Genomic DNA, 20,456 nt, shown 5'->3' on the forward strand with positions numbered 1-20,456 from the left:
ACCATCCCGCGTCCCCACACGTGTCCCGATAAAAACGGTACCTCACATGTGTGGGTGCACCTACCGAGGGCGCAAAAGGAAAAGGGTAGCCCACTGTTAACCCCAAGCCTTTCGCCACTGCCCATTTTGTTCATGTGGGCAACCTACAGATTTGGGCCTAGGGTGTCGAAGCCAGCAAGGAAAACAGGGAACCCATGCATTTCCCAAAAGAGTACACCCGTGAGAATGCACAGAGGTCTGCTATTTTAAAAAAAAAAGTATTACCTGAAGTAATCTGCCTAGGGCAAAGAATTCTTCAGAGATTTCGATAGCGAATTGAAAGTAAGCTGTACGGTTTTCTGTGCATGGGAAGGCTCCGGATGACGCTCTACACGTCAACTAAGTGCCAGTGGCCATTTTGAATGGAATTATGGGTAGTTTAGTTCAGGTGTGCATTTTAGGTAGTTAGTAGGTACAACAACTGGCAAATAAACAAGGGAACCTTTTCAATTTTCTTTGTAAAAGCATTTATTTTAGGAAACAGACTGGCAAGAGTTTGTAAATCATTCTGGAATTGTACAAAGAAGTACATGTTAGCACCAAAACTGACTCATCAAGGATTTGAAAGTCTTTTTGAGAGCCAATTCAATATTTTTCAGAATTTAGGTTACACTGGTGCTAGGAAAGTGAATTTTAAAGGAAGGCAATGTTAACTCATTGAATTACAGAATTTATTTTACAAATAAAAATAATTCTGAATATTACTATTCCTCCAAGCTAGAGGAGGAGGGAACACAGGTACAATTCATTTCTTTAAGTAGAATTGAGAGTTTGTTTAAATGTAAATATGCAACAGTGTTTTAACAAATCTTAATTCCCCAAACTGGGCATTGAACTAGAAGCAAGACCACCTCCTGTGTCGTTTATGGTTTTGTCCCATTCCCCTTTCCCCCCACCAATTGATCTGATCCTCACTGTAAATCAAAGGAGGGGCACAGAACAGCTGGAGAGGAACTGTTGGGTTCAGCAGCTCCTACGGAAGGAAAAGTAGGAACCTGACAGGAAGATGCTGGGCACTCTGGAATTTGGCAACCATATGCATAATGTGTTGAGCCTGGACCTCGGGCTGCGAGGCTTTCCCTGAGGATGCATCCAGGACTGCTCCGATGAATTGGAGTCCTTGTGATGGTATCATGTGGGACTTCTTGTAATTGAGGGAGAAGCACAGTCTGTGGAGTGAGTGACAGGTGACACTATGCTGCAGGACTTGTTCTGGAGAACAGGCACTGATCAGCCAATTGTCCAGGTAGAGTTTGAGGTAGATGTGAATCTCCCCTCGCCTGAGACTTGCTGCCACCATCGCCATCAGCTTGGTGAACACCCTCGGGGCTGAGGTCAGCCCGAACGGCAGATCTCGAAACTGATCATGAGAACAGTCAGGTACCTTCTGTGCCTGTGATGGACAGGCACATGAAAGTAAGCATTCTAGAGGTCCAATGATACCATCCAAGACTGGAGCTGGAGGGCTTGAAGGATTTGAGAAAGGGTAACCATCTTTAACTTGTCCTTCCTGAAGCACTTGTTCAAGTATCTCAAGTCCAAGATGGGTCTCAATCCCCCATCCTTCTTGCGTATTAGAAAGTATGGAGAGTACCACCCTGTGTTCCATTCCACTATTAGGTACTGGTTCTATAGCACCTTTCTCTGGCAGGGTCAACATTTCCAGCACAAGGAACAGATCTGGAGTTTTGAACGAGTGGTTCTCCGGTGAATGATTTGGAGGTCTTTTTATGAATCGGAGACAGTAACCCTGGGCTACCGTTTCCAATGCCAATGCATCTGAAGTAATGCCTCGCCATTCTTGCAGATGCAGAGATAGTCTGCCTTCCACTAGGATCTTGTGGCATAAGACCCGAGAGATGTTTTGAGACAGCGGAAACAGTGGCTGATGGTAAAGCAACCGCTGTTCCGGCGAACTTAGTACCTCTCCCTTGTCTACCACGAGGGAATCTTCTTTGGCCTCTATGACTAGCCTGGCCTCTCGCTCTTCCAACTGAGGAAAAGAAGCGACAGAACTTACCCCTCCAAGAAGATCCATTGGGGCAAGAATGTTGTGGCTGTCTGATTGCGACGCTAAGTGAATTTGTCGCTGCCTTAGAGGTCTGCAGCTTCTCCAGGCTTTAGTCAGTCTTGCTACCAAACAGGTGAGAGCCATCAAAAGGCATGTTGAGTAGTCTGGATTGCAAGTGCGGTGCAAATCCAACTTTCTCAACAACGCAAATCTGCATAGTAAGGTACTTGTTGCCATGGATCTACTGATGCTGTCAGCAGTATCCAGACCTGACACATAGCCTCTTTTCTGTCACTTATGATGGCTATGAAACTGTCTCTTTCGTCCCCATTGGAAATCTGATTAGTCGCCATTGCTATATAATCCCACAGTGTGAATATGAATTTTGCTAAGGTGCAAATGACATTGGCAGATTTCAATGCAATGCTTCCCGCAGAAAAAATCTCTCTCGCCCAAGCATCTACTCTTATCGGCTCTGTCAGGAGGGATAGAGGAATATGCAGTCTGTTTGGATGAGGATGTCGCCGCTTGAACCACCAGGCTTTCTGGTGTGGGGTGTTTTGCCAAATATTCAGGATCACTGCTAGATGGCCTACACTTTTTGGTGAGATTCCTGTTCACCGCAGCAAATGTCTCAAGTGCTACCCAATTTGTCATAGCCCTTTTCTGAAGGGCAATGTGGAAGGAAGAATATGATCCTTTTGTGGACTCCTCCAGGAAATCAGTTAAATTGTCCTGCTTAAACCACCCTTGTCATGAGTTGCCTATTGAAGGCTTTGGCATGGTCTGAAGGGGCTGGGTTCACAAAAACCAGTTCAGGTGATGTATCCACACCACTGTCTGTTTGGAGGGTCTCATAAGTCCTTCAACCTAGACAATTCTGACACCAAGCTCTGTGGCACTTTAGGGGTACCGAAATCCAGGCCAAATGGTGGAGTGTCTGTATCAGAGGTTCAAGCTCTTCATAAATTGAAGATAAAAAACTTGAAAAAAAAATCTTTCCACAGTAAAGGTTTGCATACCTTCTCAATTTGCTTTGCCAAAGGAGTCGACGTCTTCAACACTAAAGGCGTCTTTTTTTTTTACAGACAACGCCCTCGAAGGGCTAGACCCTCGAATCGAAGGAGTCTTTGATGAAATTTCATCGGATCAAGACCTTGACGGCTCTCGATGGGTCAGTGTCTTATGTCCCGGGATCGATTCAGCCTTTTCCTTAACCTTGTCGCTTTTAAGCAGCGCAACCTTAGCATGGCTTTTCACCTTGTCCTTCGAGGGTGCCGGGGCCTCCTTTTCGAATATTTTCAACATTTCTCTCTGAAACTCAAACCACTGGGCAGCAGTAGAGGATTGGGTCGGACATGCAAGTCTCTCAGGAGAGGAATCACTAGAGGACGATGGAGACCTGTGACACCCCTTCTTCAAAGAAGACGAACAATGGTGAGAACCACTCCTGGAGCGAGATCGTTTTTTAAATTATTTTCTCAGAGGAGGGTCTCTCTTCTATACTCGTCAGAAGATCGGGTTTTAGATTTAGATGAAGGGGATTTCGAGGAGGTCGTACTTGCAGGAGTTGCAATCAGCCGTCGATGCTCTATACCCAGACACCACAGACACTCAAGGAGTGTGAGTGATCGGCATTTTGGCAAAGCAATCGTGGCATTTCTTGAAATCTGTCTCTGGTGTCGATGGAGCGGACAATTAAGAAATGTTCTCAAGTTGCAGAAGTTTTTATTAAAAAACGGAAGTGCGTCGTTATTCTCTCGAAGTGAATACTGCGTCGGAAAAACTGTACTGAAGCCAATGAGCGCTGGACATGCTATATATACTTGTGATGAGGTTGAGACGAAGGCCTTCGAGGGACATTGAGTCGACGCAGTGTGCCCTCTGTCGAATTTTTTTTCCCAAAGCAGCTGAAGTTGGAAGGATAATATCAAAAGATGAGGAATACGTGCGAGGACACAATCCATTCGAAATTAGCTTATAAATCATATTAGCACCCGGGGCGGGAGCAGCCAATCAGATTCTGCAGAACATGGGCTGACCTGATCTCAACCCGTGTGCTACGAACCCGCAGGCTGCCTCCCCGCCTCAAACCGCCATTTTTAATTTTTTTTTTTTAAATTAATATAAACCAACCCCTCTGCCTCCTCCCGCCACAGACCTTCTGCTGGTGACGGCACACTGTTTGGCTGCCATGGAAAGGGAAGAGGGACTGTACGGAGCCCCGCCTTACCCTTTCCATGGCGGCCATTTTGGGAAAGTATTTTCCTTCATTCAGCGGGATGCGCGCTGCGTCCCAATGAACGAAGTAAAATACTTTTCTTTTTAGCACCGCGGATTGCTGCTCTGGCAACCCGGGGTTCTAATAGCCTTAATCCCCTGTTCCAAGTGCAGGATTGGGAGGAGGGGGGAGGGGGTGGTAACAGCCCAGAGACCTCGTTATACGCCCTCACATCACTCGCGCCAATAACTTGGGCTGTCGCGTTGTTGGCCCCCCCCACACCCTCCGTTCCAGCCCGTGGAACAGGGAATTCATGCCATATACAAAAGATGTTCTTGCAAATGTGGTTACAAATAAAATAACAATGGTAATCAAACTATTTGTTAAAATAACTAGCCGAGAGGGATATGTGTAGAAAATGCATAACACAAGACCACTTAACAATAGTAAAGGTAATAAACCGCTGTGGATTACAGATATAACATTTTTAAAAGAAAAATTACTGGATAAATGCGGATGCAACAGTGGAAAATACTTTCATTGTTGAAAATTCTTGAGAGAGGTCTATGGTAGCGTACATTCATTAATACAAAAAAAAACAACAGTGAATCGGGTACAGAAATAATGTAAAACACTGACTAATACCACGGATATTCGCTTTCTACATCTTTGTAGAACTACAGCTTACTTGAACTGGCAAAGGGAAAAGGGCGTTTAAAGCAATGAATAAACGAGACACAAGTGGATGATAAAGCGAATATGGAGAAAGGCTTTGTTGATATGCACGTGTAAGCGATATGTAATGTAGGCTAAAGCTTCTTCTGCATTTCAAAGGAGACAGAGAATTACACAAATGCATCGAGAATACATTTTTCTCCGGATGCCCCATATGTCTCCAGCGGGTGTGTATGTTCAAGTATATTGCTGCCAGGGCATTCGAACTTAACGAGAGCACGTTGCAGATAACGTTATCAAAAGATAGCCAATGCGAACAAGTGCGGGTCACAGTGATAAGAGCTTCTAAATGTAAATAATGCTCCACAAAAAACATTTCTAATACATTGCACGCGCTGCGAACAGGGTGTAATGACGATTGGTGGAGAAATATCACAGGAGTTTACCATTCCTGTAAGATTTTCGATCAATTTAAGGCTCAGTTCAAAATTCAGTAATGTAATCACTTGGTGTACCTCCAGCTTTATCACTGGCCCCTGCATCCAGGAAAAAAAGGGGTGCCAGTAGATCAACAGAGATCTCTTACAGGGTGCAACATCTATGAAACGTGTTAACTAAGCTATTTAAAAAGAGTTAACTTCATTAAAGTCAGTCAGGAAAAAAAAGTATATGCTTTCTCGAGAAAGAGCTGAGCATGTTTTGGAGGACAATGAATGGTTGTCATGCTTTAGGAAAATTGCGGGTCTGTCTACCAGAGCACAGGTATTATACTCAATATAAGCTGCTTTTTAAGTTGTACTACTCACTGACCATAAAGCTTAAGTTGTATGAGGTAAAATCAAAGCTTTGCTGCAAGGGATGTGGGCAGGGAGGGACCTACCCCATGGTTGGTCGTCCAGCCCTGCTCCAAGCAACGTCTGGCTGGAAGTTAACTATTTGGACAGTGGTGGGATAGCCAATAACCCTCTTATTTTGCTGGGCATGTTTGAGAATGAAGAGGGGTTCGAATCAGTGATGGACATGCAACTGATACTATAACTACTGCAAGTCGCAAAATGGTGTATTCCCAGGCTGTGGGAGAAACCAGACACTCCAACAAAAGTTATAAGGCTTACAAGAGTGTGGATTACGGTAGTGATGGAGTGTCTCACTTTTATATTGCAGGGTAATGCTGCACAGTTTAATAATATTTGGACTCGAGAAGCGACCATGGACTGTATCTTTGTTGTCCCCCACAGGGTTTGAGCCCTGAAATGCCTACATATACAAGCAGCACTGGCAAAGCCAACCGTTTTGGCTTGTGTATAAGCATTAGGCATTTGCCAGGCACTGGTATTAGATGCCCAGGTACTCGCACAATTTTTCATCTGCTACCATCAATCAGCAGTTAATACCACTACAGCAGTACCTAGCAAGTGCCTTTCCCGTGCCTACACAAACTGTTGGCAATTCCAACGCTTATAAACCCTAGGGTGGTGCATGGGCAGCTTTTAAAGTACTTGAGGGTGCTGCGATGCATGCGCCAACCGAGGGCCACTGAAATCTCATTTTTTATTTTCAAATGTAGTCCCCCCTCCCCCACCCCGTCCCCTCATTCATTTCTTTAACAATTCCTTCAAGGTTAATGAGAAAGGCAGGGAGTATGAAACACAGTTCCAAACTTGGTTATTACCGTGTGCACAGTAAGAATAAGACACTGAAGTCTTGGCTGTGAGGCATACTGAGGGGCGCTGGAATGTCTGACAGCACTTCCAGGGTCGGAGATCTTGGCACTCCAAATGTTTTGAGTCAATCAGGTCCTCATACTGCGGATACATTTCACAGGCTAGAAGACCGCTGTATGGGCCTTTCCTGGTGTCTTCCATCCCACCTGGTCTCATGGCGAGGTCGAAAGTCAAACTCGGACTATTTGGAATGCAAGCACATGGCATATTTCAATGGTCTGCTCGAATTACTCACTCATTTACAAACGGCCTTAGTAATTGTACACCAATTAGCAGAATCGGCAGGGGTGCTTGCATCTAACACCCCCCAGGGTGGGCTCTTGTCCCTAGAAGCGAACACAATCAAAGAGAATTCTTGACAGACTGTATTGAAGTGTGCCAGGCAGAAAAATAAAGTTGTGAGACTCTAACAAAGTGTGAGGGCCAATGGAAGGAATCAGTGAGACTATTATCATTAGTAGGATTTTTTGTACTGCGCCAAGGTGCCTTTAGTCCCGCCCAGGGACAGCAGGTCCTTGGTCTGCTTCGGATACATTGACCAGAAAATGGTGTAATAAAAGAAGAGGGGGATATGTAGAGGTAAAACATGGTGTGGGGCATGATGAATTGAGAGAACCAATAGAAAAGAGCAGTGAGACTCCATTAAAGTCTGATGGTCAATGGAAGGGAGCAGTCAGACTGACTGACTTGTGAGCACTAATGGAAGTAAGGTGCGCGACTCCGTTGAAGTGTGAGGATTAGTGGGAGAAAGTAGTGCCAGCTACTCCATTGACGTGTCACAGTGAATGGAAAGAAGCAGTGAGACTTCACTGAAGTGGGAGGGTGAATAGAAGGGAGCAGTGAAACTCAATTGAAGTGTGAGGGCAGGGATGGATTAATCGCAAGGGGTTCAGTCTGCAATCATTTGAGAGGGGGGGCAAGTGATTGAGATCTTTTCTGCAGCAAATGCATTAAGCAGCTGAACTATCTTACTAGGACTGGAACCTTTAACTACCTGGCAACAGGCTGATCTATGCAACAGGTGCCTTAACATGCAGGGCTAGGTGACTGATTGCAATGTGTAACTGCTGAGCTATCTCACCCGCTTTCCATAGGTGATTTTCATAAAGGGCATTGTCCTCCATATTTTGTTAGGTCTGCAGGGGTACTTTTTACCAGCATGTTATGCAGCACTGCATAGAAGCATTCAAGCAGTAAGATTAAGTAGGATTTGCAAAGTACATTTGAAATGGCCTACCTTGTGGCACTGGTTAACAGTTGCTATTGCCATATCTAATTACACTTATTTCCCACCGTGAATGGTAAACGGCTGAAATGTGGACATGGAATAGGATGTGCAAGATGTTCTCAAACTTCATTCATAATATTATTGTGATGCCAAACCAAAAATAAAGCTGGAGACTAGCAGTGCATACGGTGTGCAGCTGATAGGGCGAGGTCCTAGCTGAATTTGTTGTAAGCAGAGCATTTTAAATGGGGAGTGATTAGTGATAGATGACTGCAGACACAGCTGTGAGTGGGTAATTAGCAATCACTAATAGAGGAACGCCCCTAGGAAATACATACATTGAGTGATTAGAAATGGGAGGGGTGCATAACAAGCATCATGATGTGCAAAACAATTCCTACAAGCCTGTGACCGTTTTATGCATTTTTTTTCCACTGGTAAATAGCTGTAAAAACCAGAGAATAGGAGTTTCAGCTCCTGTTAAGACATATCTGTACCCATTATTGCTGGGAAGATATGAGGTCTGGTGACTAAATTACAAACTGGCCTCAATTCTCAGCGTCACCGCTTCAGTCATGCGTGTGATCCAGGGCAAATAATGTAATCTCACTGTGCCTTAGAAGAACAAGTTACTTATCTTACCTGGTAACGTTCTTTCGATGGGATGTTCCTCTGACGTATTACACATCTTTGACAGTAATGACCACAGCTGTGCTGCTTAGGAAAACTTTTTTGGCGTAGGCGTCCTGCGTCGGTACGCCATCCCACGAGGGTCTCCGTCGATGGTCGACGTCACCGGATGTTATATCTAGAACGCACAACGCCCGTAGCCTCAGTTGTAGTTTTTTCCCAGAACATGTGGCACCAATCTTCTGCCAGTATGACTGCAGAAAGCCTTGCGGAAACGTAAACTGCAATCGCATAGGAAATTCTATAGAGGGGCACGTTGGGAGGGTACGATGTGGAATACGTCGGAGGAACATCCCATCGAAAGAACTTTACCAGGTAAGATAAGTAACTTGTTCTTCGAGGGGATTGTGTCCTCCGACGTATTCCACATCTTTGACAGACTCCCAAAGCAGTACCAACGTATCGAGGTGGGAAAAGAATTTACAATTTCATCAATTTAGAATGCCCAATCAAATTGCAGAATATAGGACTGCCTTACCAAAGGCCAAATCTTGCCCATGGATAGAGTCCAGGGAATAGTGTCGCACAAAGGTATGGACAGAAGCCCACTTGGCTGCTTCGCAAATACTGCGAATCGGAAACGCCCCTCTGTAGAGCCGTGGAGGCTGCCACACCCCTAGTAGAGTGAACCCGTAAGCCTACTGGAGGGTCCTTACCCGCCAACCGGTAACATTCAGAGATCGTCAAAATGATCCAGCTGGACAAGGTCTTCTTGGAAACAGCCTGACCTAAACGCCTTCCAGCGTAACCAACAAAGAGCTGATTGTCCACTCTGACCCGGGACATCCGTGAGAGATAGAAACTCAAAGCTCTCCTAGGATCCAACCTATGGAGCCTCTCCTCTTCCTTACCAGGATGCGGATAGAAGGCTGGAAGAATCACCTTCTGGCTTAAATGAAATTCCGACACAACCTTCGGAAGAAAAGAAGGACGAACCCTAAGGACAACCTTGTCCTTATGGAACACCGTGAAAGGTGGCTTGGCGGAAAGTGCCTGCTACTCACTCACTCTACGTGCGGAAGTAACCGCAACTAAAAATACAGTCTTAAAGGACAACAGTCTCAGCGGGCAAGAATGTAAGGGCTCAAACGGAGCTCCCATTAGGAAATTTAAAACCAAATTCAAATCCCATCCCGGCACCTGGAAAGGTGACAGTGGAAACACATTAGTTTGCCCTTTTATAAACTGAGAAATCAAAGGGATCTTAAAATAAGAACATTCCTCAGACGAGCACTTAAATATAGACAGCGCCGCCAGGTAACCCTTAATGGTACCCACTTGGAGGCCCTTGTGGGCTAAAGAAAGCAAAAAAAGACAAAACCAAAGGAATGGAACATTGAAAAGGATACACATTCAGTACCCTGCCCAGTCGCAGAACTTCCTCCAACGGTACAGGGATTCCGTTGCGGGCCTTCTGGCCAAAAGCAACACCTCCATCACGTCTTCAGGGAGATCCCAATCCTTATATCTCAGCCTTTCAGATACCAAGCATGAAGGCTGAGAGACTTGACCTCTGGATGGAGAACTCAACCCCCCTCCCGTGAGAGCAGATCGTCTTGGTAGGGAAGACGACGTGGAGGACAGATGGACATGTCTAGAAGGTTCGGGTACCACGCTCTCCTGGCCCATGCCGGTGCAATGAGGATCATCTGTGAGCCGAACCTCCATAGCCTCCGCAACACTTGTGGAATGACAGGGACTGGAGGGAACACGTACATCAGTGGGAAGGACCACTCCACCACAAAACGCGTCCCCTAAGGCTACTCTTGGAGGAAACTCCTGCAAGCAGAATCTTTCACACTTCCGGTTGACACTGGTGGCGAAGAGATCCACTTGTGGGGTCCCCCAAAGGGCGAAGATCGCCAACAGAACTTCCCGAGCCAGCTCCCACTCGTGAGAGACCGTGCTCTGCCTGCTCAGAATGTCCGCCACCGCGTTTCCGTCTCCGGCCAGATGAACTGCTGAGATCGAAATTTCCTGCTGGATGGCCCAGAACCAGAGCTGCATCGCCTCCCTGCACAACAGGAGTGACCCTGCCCCGCCTTTTTTGTTGAGGTAGTGCATGGCCACTGTGTTGTCAGTCATAATCAGGACATTCTTTCCCCGCACAGACGGCAGAAAAGCCTTCAGGGCTGGCCTGACAGCCCACAGCTCTAATAGATTGATGTGGAGTCTGGACTCCGACGGAGACCAATGGCCGCTGGCTGTCAACTCGTTGGCATTCGTTCCCCACCCCGTGAGGGATGCGTCCGTCACGATCGTCACCTCCGGCCACGGTTGCCAAAACGGAGCCCCCTTCAACAGATTTCCATCGACGGCCCACCATAGAAGGTCCTGGGCGACCGAGGGCGGAATCTGAACGGGATCCGACATCCTGCCGGAGAACTGGGACCACTGCATCTTGAGAGCCCACTGCAGAGATCTCATCCACAGCCTGGTCTCTGGCACCAGGAAAATGCAGGATGCCATGAGGCCGAGCAACCTCAAGAACTCGAACGCCGGGCGACTCTGGGCACGTTGAAATTTTTTACCATCTACAGAATGTGATGAGCCCTCACCTGGGGAGGCAAACACAGCCCCGGGGATGTGTCGAGCACTGTTCCGATGTACTGGAGCCGCTGGGTAGGCGTCAAATGAGACTTTCTTTAAAGTGAGGGAGAAGCCCAGCTTGTGAAGGGAGTGGCAGGTGACGTACAGATGATCCAGGACTTGCTCGGGAGAGCGCGCCCTGATCAACCAATCGTCTAGGCAGGGGTAGACTTGAATCCCCCGTTTTCTGAAATATGCTGCCACCACCACCACCATCAGCTTGGTGAAGACCCTCGGGGCGGAGGTCAATCCAAACGGCAGGACCCGAAACTGAAAATGCAAGTCGCCAACCGCGAACCTCAGGTACTTCCTGTGCTTGGGATGAATCGGCACATGGAAGTAAGCATCCTTGAGGTCGAGAGACCAACCAATCCTGAAGTTGAAGGTCGTGAAGGACTTGAGAAAGAGTAACCATTTTGAAATTGTCCTTCCTGAGGAGCTTGTTCAAACCACGCAAGTCTATGATGTGTCTCAAGCCTCCGTCTTTTTTCGGGATCAAAAAATATGGGGAATACCATCCCTTGTTCCTCTCCGCTACAGGCACCAGTTCTATGGCGCCTTTCTCCAGCAGGGACAGGATTTCCTGTGCGAGGAGCGGATCCGGATGCTTCAAAGAGAGTTTCCCCGGTGGATTGTCATGAGGCCTCTGCCGGAGGGAAAGACAGTAGCCATGGGCTATGATCTCCAGAATCCATACATCTCAAGTAATGGCAGGCCATTCTACAAGATGCTGCGCCAGCCTTCCCCCAACCGGCGAACCATGGGACATGGCCTCATGACTGAGCTGACGCGGCTTCAGCAGTGCCTGAGGGCAAAGAGGCAACTGCTCAAATGGCTTTGGCACCTCGAGTACCTTGCTTTCCACCCCTAGTACTCTTACGTTGGCCCCTTTGACTGGCAGCTCCTCTTGATCTACCAAAGGAAGAGTAGTACCGAAAGGAACCTCCCCTCCATTGCTGTCCCCTAGGACGAAAAGGCGTAGGTTGGCGTACTGCAGCGCTCAAAGACTTTGCTGCAGCTTTGGAGGTCTGCAACTTCTCAAGGCTCTCGTCAGCCTTGCTGCCAAAAAGATGGACACCATCAAAGGGCATGTTGAGAAGCCGGGATTGCACATCAGGAGCAAACCCCAACTTCCACAACCACGCAAACCTGCGCATCACGGTGCTCGCCGCCATGGACCGGCTGACACAGTCTGCCACGCCCAGACCCGACTGAACGGATTCACACATGGCATCCTTGCCATCTTGGACAAGGGAAAGAAAAACCATCCCGTTCCTCCCCTTAGGGAATATGTTCAGCTGCCAAAGATACACAATTCCACAGAGTGTGAGTGAATCTTGCCAAGGCACATACGGAGTTGGCTGCCTTTAAAGCCATACCCCCAGAAGAAAATGCCTTCTTTGCCCAACCATCAAAGTACTAGTCGTCCCTATCAGGAGGGATGGTAGGGTACGCAGCCTGCTTTGCTGGGGCCGTAGCCGCCTGCACCACCAAACTCTCCGGAGTGGGGTGCGTTGACAAGTAGCAGGGGTCACCACTGGCTGGATGATATTTTTTCAGAAGCGACTTATTCACTGCCAGGAGACTCTCTGGAGCAGTCCAAGCCGCCGCCACCCTTCTTTGTAAAGCCATATGAAATGGCAACACCGGGTCAGTGGGTGGACCTTGGTCCAGGATATCAGTCCGGTCATCCTGTAGAAAATCAGCAGGTGGAGCAGACCACTCCAAGTACTCAGTCAACCTCGACATGAGCCGCCTATACGAGGATTCGGCATGTGTACCAGGCTCAGGCCTGCCAAACAACCTCCAGAGAGGTGTCAAGACCACTGGCGTCATGTAAGGACTGAGGCAGGTCTTCCAATTGACTGTGACCAGACAACAGGTCATCAGGAACCTCAGGAGGCACAGCCCCCTCTTCATCTGACCCTTCTTCCACCTCTGAAATGTAATCCAAAGGCTGGAATAAATCCATCCTGGGGGGATGACCAGAAAAGGGTTCAAAGACAGGCCTCACTGACTTGCTGAGAGCCTTCCTCAGAGTTTTCCACAGCCCTCCGGAGCACCTCTGGTAAATTCTCCTCAAAAGGCGTCGAGGGCACCGATGGAATTGGCGTTGACCGAGGCGCCGATGACTTTGACAATGGCTTCGAGGCTGGAGCCCCGAGAGATGGTGTCAATGACTTCTTCAGAGCCGGAGCCTCGAGAAAGTCCCTCGACAGACAAGGCGCTGATGGCGTTGATGCCTTCTTAGAAGGCCTCACAGGTTCCGACGGTCTCAAGGGCGTCGATGACCGGGACCTGGACCTGGCATGGCTATGGCGATCAACCTTGTCCGATCAGGACCTCGACGGCTCCCGACGATCGCAACTAACCCCCGAGCCCTAAGGCGTGCGAGCGGTGGCCCTAGCTCATTCCTTGCCGGCTTCTCTCAAAGGCGCGGACGGAACGGTGCCCTGCAATTTGAAAATCGCCATCATCGGCTGGCGGAATGCGTCCCATTCAGCTGGCGATTAAGACTTGGTAGGACAATTCACCCGCTGTCTGGCGGAGTCCTCCAACGAGGACGGGGAAGGCGACCGGTGATGGTGCTTCCGAGAGTGCCTAGAAGAGGCAGAGGAATGGCGGGACCCACTCCGAGACCGAGACCCCCTCGACTTGCGCCAACTTGGAGAGTCGCCCCTCGAGTCGTCGGTCGAAAGCCCAGCAGATTTCGACTTACAGGTTTTAGATACCCTACCTACCGAAAATTTCTTCTTCCGCTCCCGCAAGGTCTTCGATGACAAGGACTGGCAGTCATCGCAGTCGCTGGTGGTGTGGATTTCGCCGAGGCACCAGAGGCAGTCGTCATGCGGGTTTGTGATGGACATTTTGGAACCGCAGTCCCGACACTTTTTGAAGCCCGACTTCGGGGTAGAAGAAGACAAAAGACATTTTCTCAAACTTTCGTAAACGAAGTAGAAGAAACGAGCGCGCCGAGATTCTGAAGCGAACATGTTCGCAGAAAAAAACAGAACTGAGACTACGGGCATCGCGCGTCCTAGATATAACATCCGGTGACGTCGACCATCGATGGAGGCCCTCGAGGGACGGCGTATCGACGTCATCAACGCAGGACGCCTATGCCGAAAAAGTTTTCCGAAGCAGCACAGCTGTGGTCATTACTGTCAAAGATGTGAAATACGTCGGAGGACACAATCCCCTCAAAACCAAAATTGGGAGTCCCTAGAAGCGATTCAGTCCACAGTTTGTGTTATTAAAAAACGCCTCACTCATGTTTTACCAGACTATAGATATGGACAAAGCCAACAATTATAGGGCGCGAATAGTGAAACTACTTCCTTTGTTGCAACATATTCACCATACAATGAAGTATTGGGTGTTTGCAAATGTGTTGGTCGTCACTGAAGATCATGGTTATCGACTTGTAAGTGCTTGAATATAGTTTATATTGCAATGATTTTATAATGTTGGGCAAGATTTCCCGTTTAGATTTCCCAGTATAGGGCTGCTTTCTAGTCTTTCACCCTGGCCGCTATGTTTTCTAGAAAAACTGCCCTGCGGACATTTCTCCCAGAGGCCTGCCCATCTTTTGCCGTGTTTTGGCAATATTTTGAACCACGGGAAGATATAACACCTGTTAAGATTCCCTAAAATAACACTTTCAGCCTGTTCTTGAATTAGTCATGACCTGAACTGCTTCAAATCATTCTACACCATCTAAATAGGTTGATTTTGTATCATTAAAAACAAACGGACTCTCCTTTCTAGAAATCAACTATTCAGGTTAGAGGCAGGAGTTATTCTCAATAGTTCTAAGGAAGCAGAGAAAAGCGAGGGCCAATAGAAGGAAGCTGTGAGACTCCATTGAAGTGTGAGAGCCAAAGCAAGTAGGCAGTGAGTCTCCATTTAATTATGAGGCTCAGTAGAAGGATGCTATGAGACTCCATTGAAGAGTGAGGGCCAAGGGAAAAGTGTTGTGAAGCACCATTCACCCCATAGAAGTGTACAAAGATATGGAATGAACTGAAACTCCATTGAAGTGTGAGGGTCAATGGAAGAAAGAAATGAGACTCCATGTAAGAAAGCTGTGATGCCCAACTGATGTGCAAGAGTGAATGGAAGGAATAGCTGCAACTCCATTGACGTGTGAGTGGCAATGGAAGGACGCTCTCAGGCTTCATTGATGTATATGGTCTATAGTGGGCGGGTATACTTTTATTTTGTGCGCACACAATAAAATCAAAGCAAAGCATACTCACTCGTACACATCATGAATGTGTCTTCTGCTGACTGATCGCCCAAAGATTTCTGCTCCTTCCAGGTCAGGCAGCACAACACAACCCCGCGCCCCATTAACCACACACCACACATCTCACCACACAGCCTTGTCATACGCCATCCACATAAAGGGATGGGCTGCGTGGGGATTGGTGCAGAGTGAACAGAGCACCTGGGGCTGTGCAGTGTACATCAGACACCAACACACCGCGACAGCACTGCGAACGAGGTAACGCCAAACACTACATCTGCAACAAGAAATAGCACCAGGTCCTGGGAATAATTGATTTCTTTCAGAGCACAGCAAGCTGAGGCAGAGAGACAGGGCTAAGCGCGTAAACTATTCACAAAGCACTCACTAGATCCAGGGCTTGTGGGGAAAGAAAAAAATAAATAATCGCCTGCGGCTGGGGGCACAGCATGGCAGCCAGGCGGGCTTCAGACTCGTACAAAGTGGGTGTGTTTTCACAGATTCAGCCCCCATTTACGTAACTGCCTTTAGAAAGGGGTCTTACCATTCTAAAAGTAAAACTACTATCGGCAATGAAGAGACTCTTGGAAGGGGAGGCAGCGCTTCCAGTGAGAGGTTCCTGGGTTGCACCCTCACAGGTACGTGCAGGGGGGCAGGCATTGTCCGCCCCCTCGGTTTTCTGAGTTAAACTACCACCTGAAATACAATGGCTGCTTGGGGGAAACAAACACAGACTGGAGATCTGATCACATCACTAAATGCATATCCAATCAGGTACTACTTACAGCAGAAAACACTAGCCACCCCCACCCACAAGTAGATGGACATTTTTAGAACAAAACTTATTACACTACCTTGTTTATTTTTAATAAAAATACTTTGAAATGTGTAACATAACTTAAAAGCTGCAGTAAATATATTTTAAAGCATCAATCAAGTCAAATAACATTAGCAGATGGCGGCCGCAATTTTGAAAGTAAAAATGGCTGACAAATTCGCCACACACTAGAAATTCAGCCAAAGAGTGCAAAACGAGGTGTTTTGTGGGTGGAGATGGGTGGGAATGGGAGGAAAATACTATAGATTTCACTTAGAGATGGGCGTTAAATGGGTGGGACACAGAGCCAAACTACATAAATCCATCCTCGTAGGTCAGCTGCATGAAAAGCATTAGAAGCCTACATTCAAAGCCCCTATTTCAAGCTCTTATTTTAATGACAATAGCTTCAGCTTTCAAGTTAGCGCTTTTAGCGCCACCTAATAGCAAAACTAAAAATGGAAAAAAGGAGAGAATTGCAGCAATATGTACCATTAATGGTTGTACACATCCAGGTAAAAGAGAAAAGTGAGAGATGGGGAGATACAATCTGGATGACTCGTTTGTGCAATTACTTTCTACAATGTCCTCCATTAATCAAACAGTTGAAAAGCAAATATAACTAAAAACATTTAAAATGGATAAATCAAGACCAATTCACTGGCAGCATATACATTTGCTCATATCGCCTCTACAATTATAATATGAACCATCATACAGAAATAGATTGAAGCCTTCACCTAAATGTATTTGGATTGTAGCTACTTTAGTAAGTCTTAAGTGCATCTTGGTCCCTTGGCATGATACTTGTCCTAAACAAAGAAAAACTATATAATATTGCTCTGATCTCAACATAAAACTATTCTTGCACTGAGTTAAGCATTATTTTACTGTATGCTCATCATGCTCGCTCTAATCATCCCAGAGACATTACTGCCTGTATATTCCTCTATTCCATGTAACAGAAGACAAACAAAACCCTATGGGAAGAGGGTTTGAAAAATAAGTCACATTATATTCATACATTAAAACTATTTACCATCAAGACGTAGATGAAGAAATTTACGGAAAGCAAAATATTCCTGCATTATCGTCATGAGTGAGGTCATCTGACAGAAGAGAAGAACCCGGTGATTGGTTGCTCGCAACTTTGGTAAAATACGATCAAGGAGTTCAAATTTCCCTGATGCTCGGTAAAGGTCTGCTCTGTTTTACAGGGAATAAAAATAAAAATCAGTTCATGTACCATAGCATATCTATCAAACAACATTTCAATAGCAGTACATCGAAGTACAGTCAAGCTTTGAATTGTATTTTAATCAAAATGTACTGTAGAATACCTTGCTCACCTTTGGTAACTCATACCTTTGTACTGCAGCTTCTCCTACTAACTCTACACTGTGTGAAGATGCTTGAACAGTAACTCTGGCATTCCAGACCAAAGGTCGCTCACCTTCAGATTCCCAGACCAAAGGGCGCTCACCTGCAGATTCCTGCAGTGAGCCCACTAATCCTTCTAAGACGTGTTCATGAGCACCTGGGTTTAGGGCCACAGACGCCCAAAGGGTGCCCCTTTCTTCCTCTGCTGGACCACCAAAATAGGTAATTGGCCACTGACTCTGTCACTTTGAGGATGTCCTTCATGGCATCGAAGTACTGGGTCCACTGATCCCTCAACAACCATTGCATGCGCAGTCTGGCCTCTGGCACCAGATAAATGCAGAAAGCCATAAAAGGTGGAGGAAGGAAGCCGCTCATAGACTGTCGTGGCTCTGGAGGAGCTCGATCATTTGCCTAACACTGGAGACTTTCTCAGGGGTGGGGGAGACTTCCCCACCCGTGTGTCCAGGACTGCTGCGATGAACTGGAGCGTCTGCGTTGGCCTGACATGGGAATTCTGGAAGTTTAGAGAGAAGCCCAACCTGTGAAGCAGAGAGCAGGCTTTCTTGAACTATGTTGATACCTGCTCCGGTGACTCAAATCAGTCAGTCGTCCAGTTATGGGAATACGTGAACACCGGATCTCCGGATCTCCTGAGGTACACCGCTCCCACTACGATCAGCTTGGTGAATACCGTGGGTGTGGCGTTTAAGCCAAAGGGGAGCACCTTGAATTGATAATGAGTGTCCTGATGATGAATCTCAGGGAAAACCTGTGCTTTCGATGGGTTGGCACATGAAAATAAAGCATCCTGCAGATCCAGTGACACTAACCAGTCCTGAAGTTACAGAGCCTGGAAAATTTCTTTCAACGTCTCCATCTTAAACATGTCTTTACTCAGGAACTTGTACAAGGGCCTGAGGTCCAGGATGGGACAGTGTCCTCCTCCTTTCTTGGGTACCAAAAAGTAGCGAGAGTTCCATCCCAATCCGCTTGGGTGGCACATATTCTACGGCACCCTTCAATAACAGGGCTCTCAGTTCTTCCTGGAGCTCCTGTTCCGGTTGTTGCTGGGAGTGAGGGGTGGTCTGTCTGGCGGTTTGCTTAAAAATGGTTGACAGTACCCCCCCCATTCGAAAGATCTGCAATTCCCAGGCATCGGAGGTCATCTCCTTTCACCGAAGCAAGTGCTTGGAAATTTGCTCTCCAACCGGATAAATGTGTGGGGAGAACTCAAAGCGGCTAAGTGGGCGTGGATGCTGCTGCTGTCTGCTGGCCCTAGAGGCCCCTCTGCCCTGTACGGGACGCAAGAAACACCTCTGACCTTGCATGGCTTTTGGGAGCGCTCCTTCCAAACAGAATGTACCACCTGTAGTCTCTTCCTCTAAAAGAGAAGCCAAAGTATTGCTTTGCAGGTTGCTGCACAGCAAAGCCGAGTGATTTTGCAGCTAGCTTATAATCCTTGAATTTCTCCAGGAATTTGTCGACCTTCGGGCTGAACAGGTGCTCGCTGTTAGGCAGAATCCTGTGTAGTTCCCTTAGGGAGCACTACAGAAGATTAGGACTACAGGTGAGAGCAATACAGCCCAGTCTGCACCACAAAGATTTAGTTGGTAGCTGTGGCTGAGCAGTCAGACGTATCTCAAGAGGGAGATGAGCAGTATTCAGGGTTTACACAATAGGCCTTCAGTACTATGGAACAAGGAAACACTGACCAAAGCTTTGCAGTAAAAAGAATATATATATATTTATTTTATACACTTCTAGTTAAAACACATTTATCACAGTTCTTGAAGCAAGTTAAATTTGGTCAAAGAAAGTATATACAACTCCCTAGTTAAATTGTAGACAAGTTTGAGCAAGGGTGAAAACTGAGCAAAACGGCACAGTGAAAACCAAACACAAAGGGCACTCTAGCAATTTCTCACAAGGGAGGGAAAGCACAAGTTATACAGAAATATCTTCTTACACACCCTAGCAACACTTCTCATAAGATTGTGAACCAGTTTAAGCAAGGCAGTACATCAGTATAGAAAATACTTAAATGAAAACTGAGCAAAATGGCATTTCACAAGGTTTAAAAGTGGGGAGGAAAGGGTGGTTATAAGAAGTAGGTGCATCAACACAGCTCTAGTTGAGAAGCAATCTAGAGAAGGCAGTTCTAACAAATTTAGCCAGAGTCAGTAGGCCTGTGCCAGAGTCAGTGGTACAGGGCAAGGGCCCAGGAGCAAAATGTTCTTGTAGCTGCAGTCAAGTCTTTGGTTAACGATTTTGAAAAGGTGGATGCAGAAGGTAAAAGAAAATGTTGAGAGAGGGGCGGCCAACCCAACAGGTAGGTAAAGGATTTAAAACCCCTTTAGCTCTACCGCAAAGAAAGGGCGGCCTGGCGGAACAATGTACCTTTAAAATGAAGAAGTGGCTCCTGCGGTGGCGGTTGTTCCTGGTAGTTCCTGCAGTTCGGGGGATCCCGCAGAGAAGAGAGGCTCTCGTCGTGGAGGAAGGTTCGAGCTACTGCACTACCCAGGGATGAAACCAGCCGCTTTGCTGCCCGACGAATAAAAGGTACGCTCTTTTAAATCGCGGTCCGGGTGGACTGGTGCCTGGCTATCCGGCTTCCGAGTACAGGGTACTGGTGATTCGACCAAGGCAGGTCCGGGAAGGCGATTGGCAAACTGGTTGGCCCCACCAGCTCAAGGGAAGAAGGCTCTTTCAGATGAAGATCTTCTCTCGTTGTGTGGAGAAAAGTGAGGAGACGGTGCAGCGGGGCGTCACCGGTGGTTCATTTGTTGCAGATGTCTTTGGCTTCTCTCCTCTTCGACTTCTTAGTTCCAGT

General features: G+C 47.1%; 1 protein-coding gene across 2 annotated transcripts in view; it reads right to left on the reverse strand.

Moving 5' to 3' along the window:
• SMARCA2 (SWI/SNF related BAF chromatin remodeling complex subunit ATPase 2) overlaps positions 1 to 20,456 on the reverse strand; it is a 3,136,185-nt gene that overhangs the window by 1,387,485 nt on the left and 1,728,244 nt on the right. For both annotated transcript variants that reach the window (XM_069625745.1, XM_069625746.1), the window contains exon 24: positions 17,283 to 17,449. In XM_069625745.1, the coding sequence (XP_069481846.1) occupies positions 17,283 to 17,449 (167 nt within the window). The remainder of the gene's footprint in view (positions 1 to 17,282; positions 17,450 to 20,456) is intronic.

Source organism: Ambystoma mexicanum, chromosome 6p, assembly GCF_040938575.1.
Source record: "Ambystoma mexicanum isolate Mex_15411 chromosome 6p, UKY_AmexF1_1, whole genome shotgun sequence".
Lineage (NCBI taxonomy): Eukaryota > Metazoa > Chordata > Amphibia > Caudata > Ambystomatidae > Ambystoma > Ambystoma mexicanum.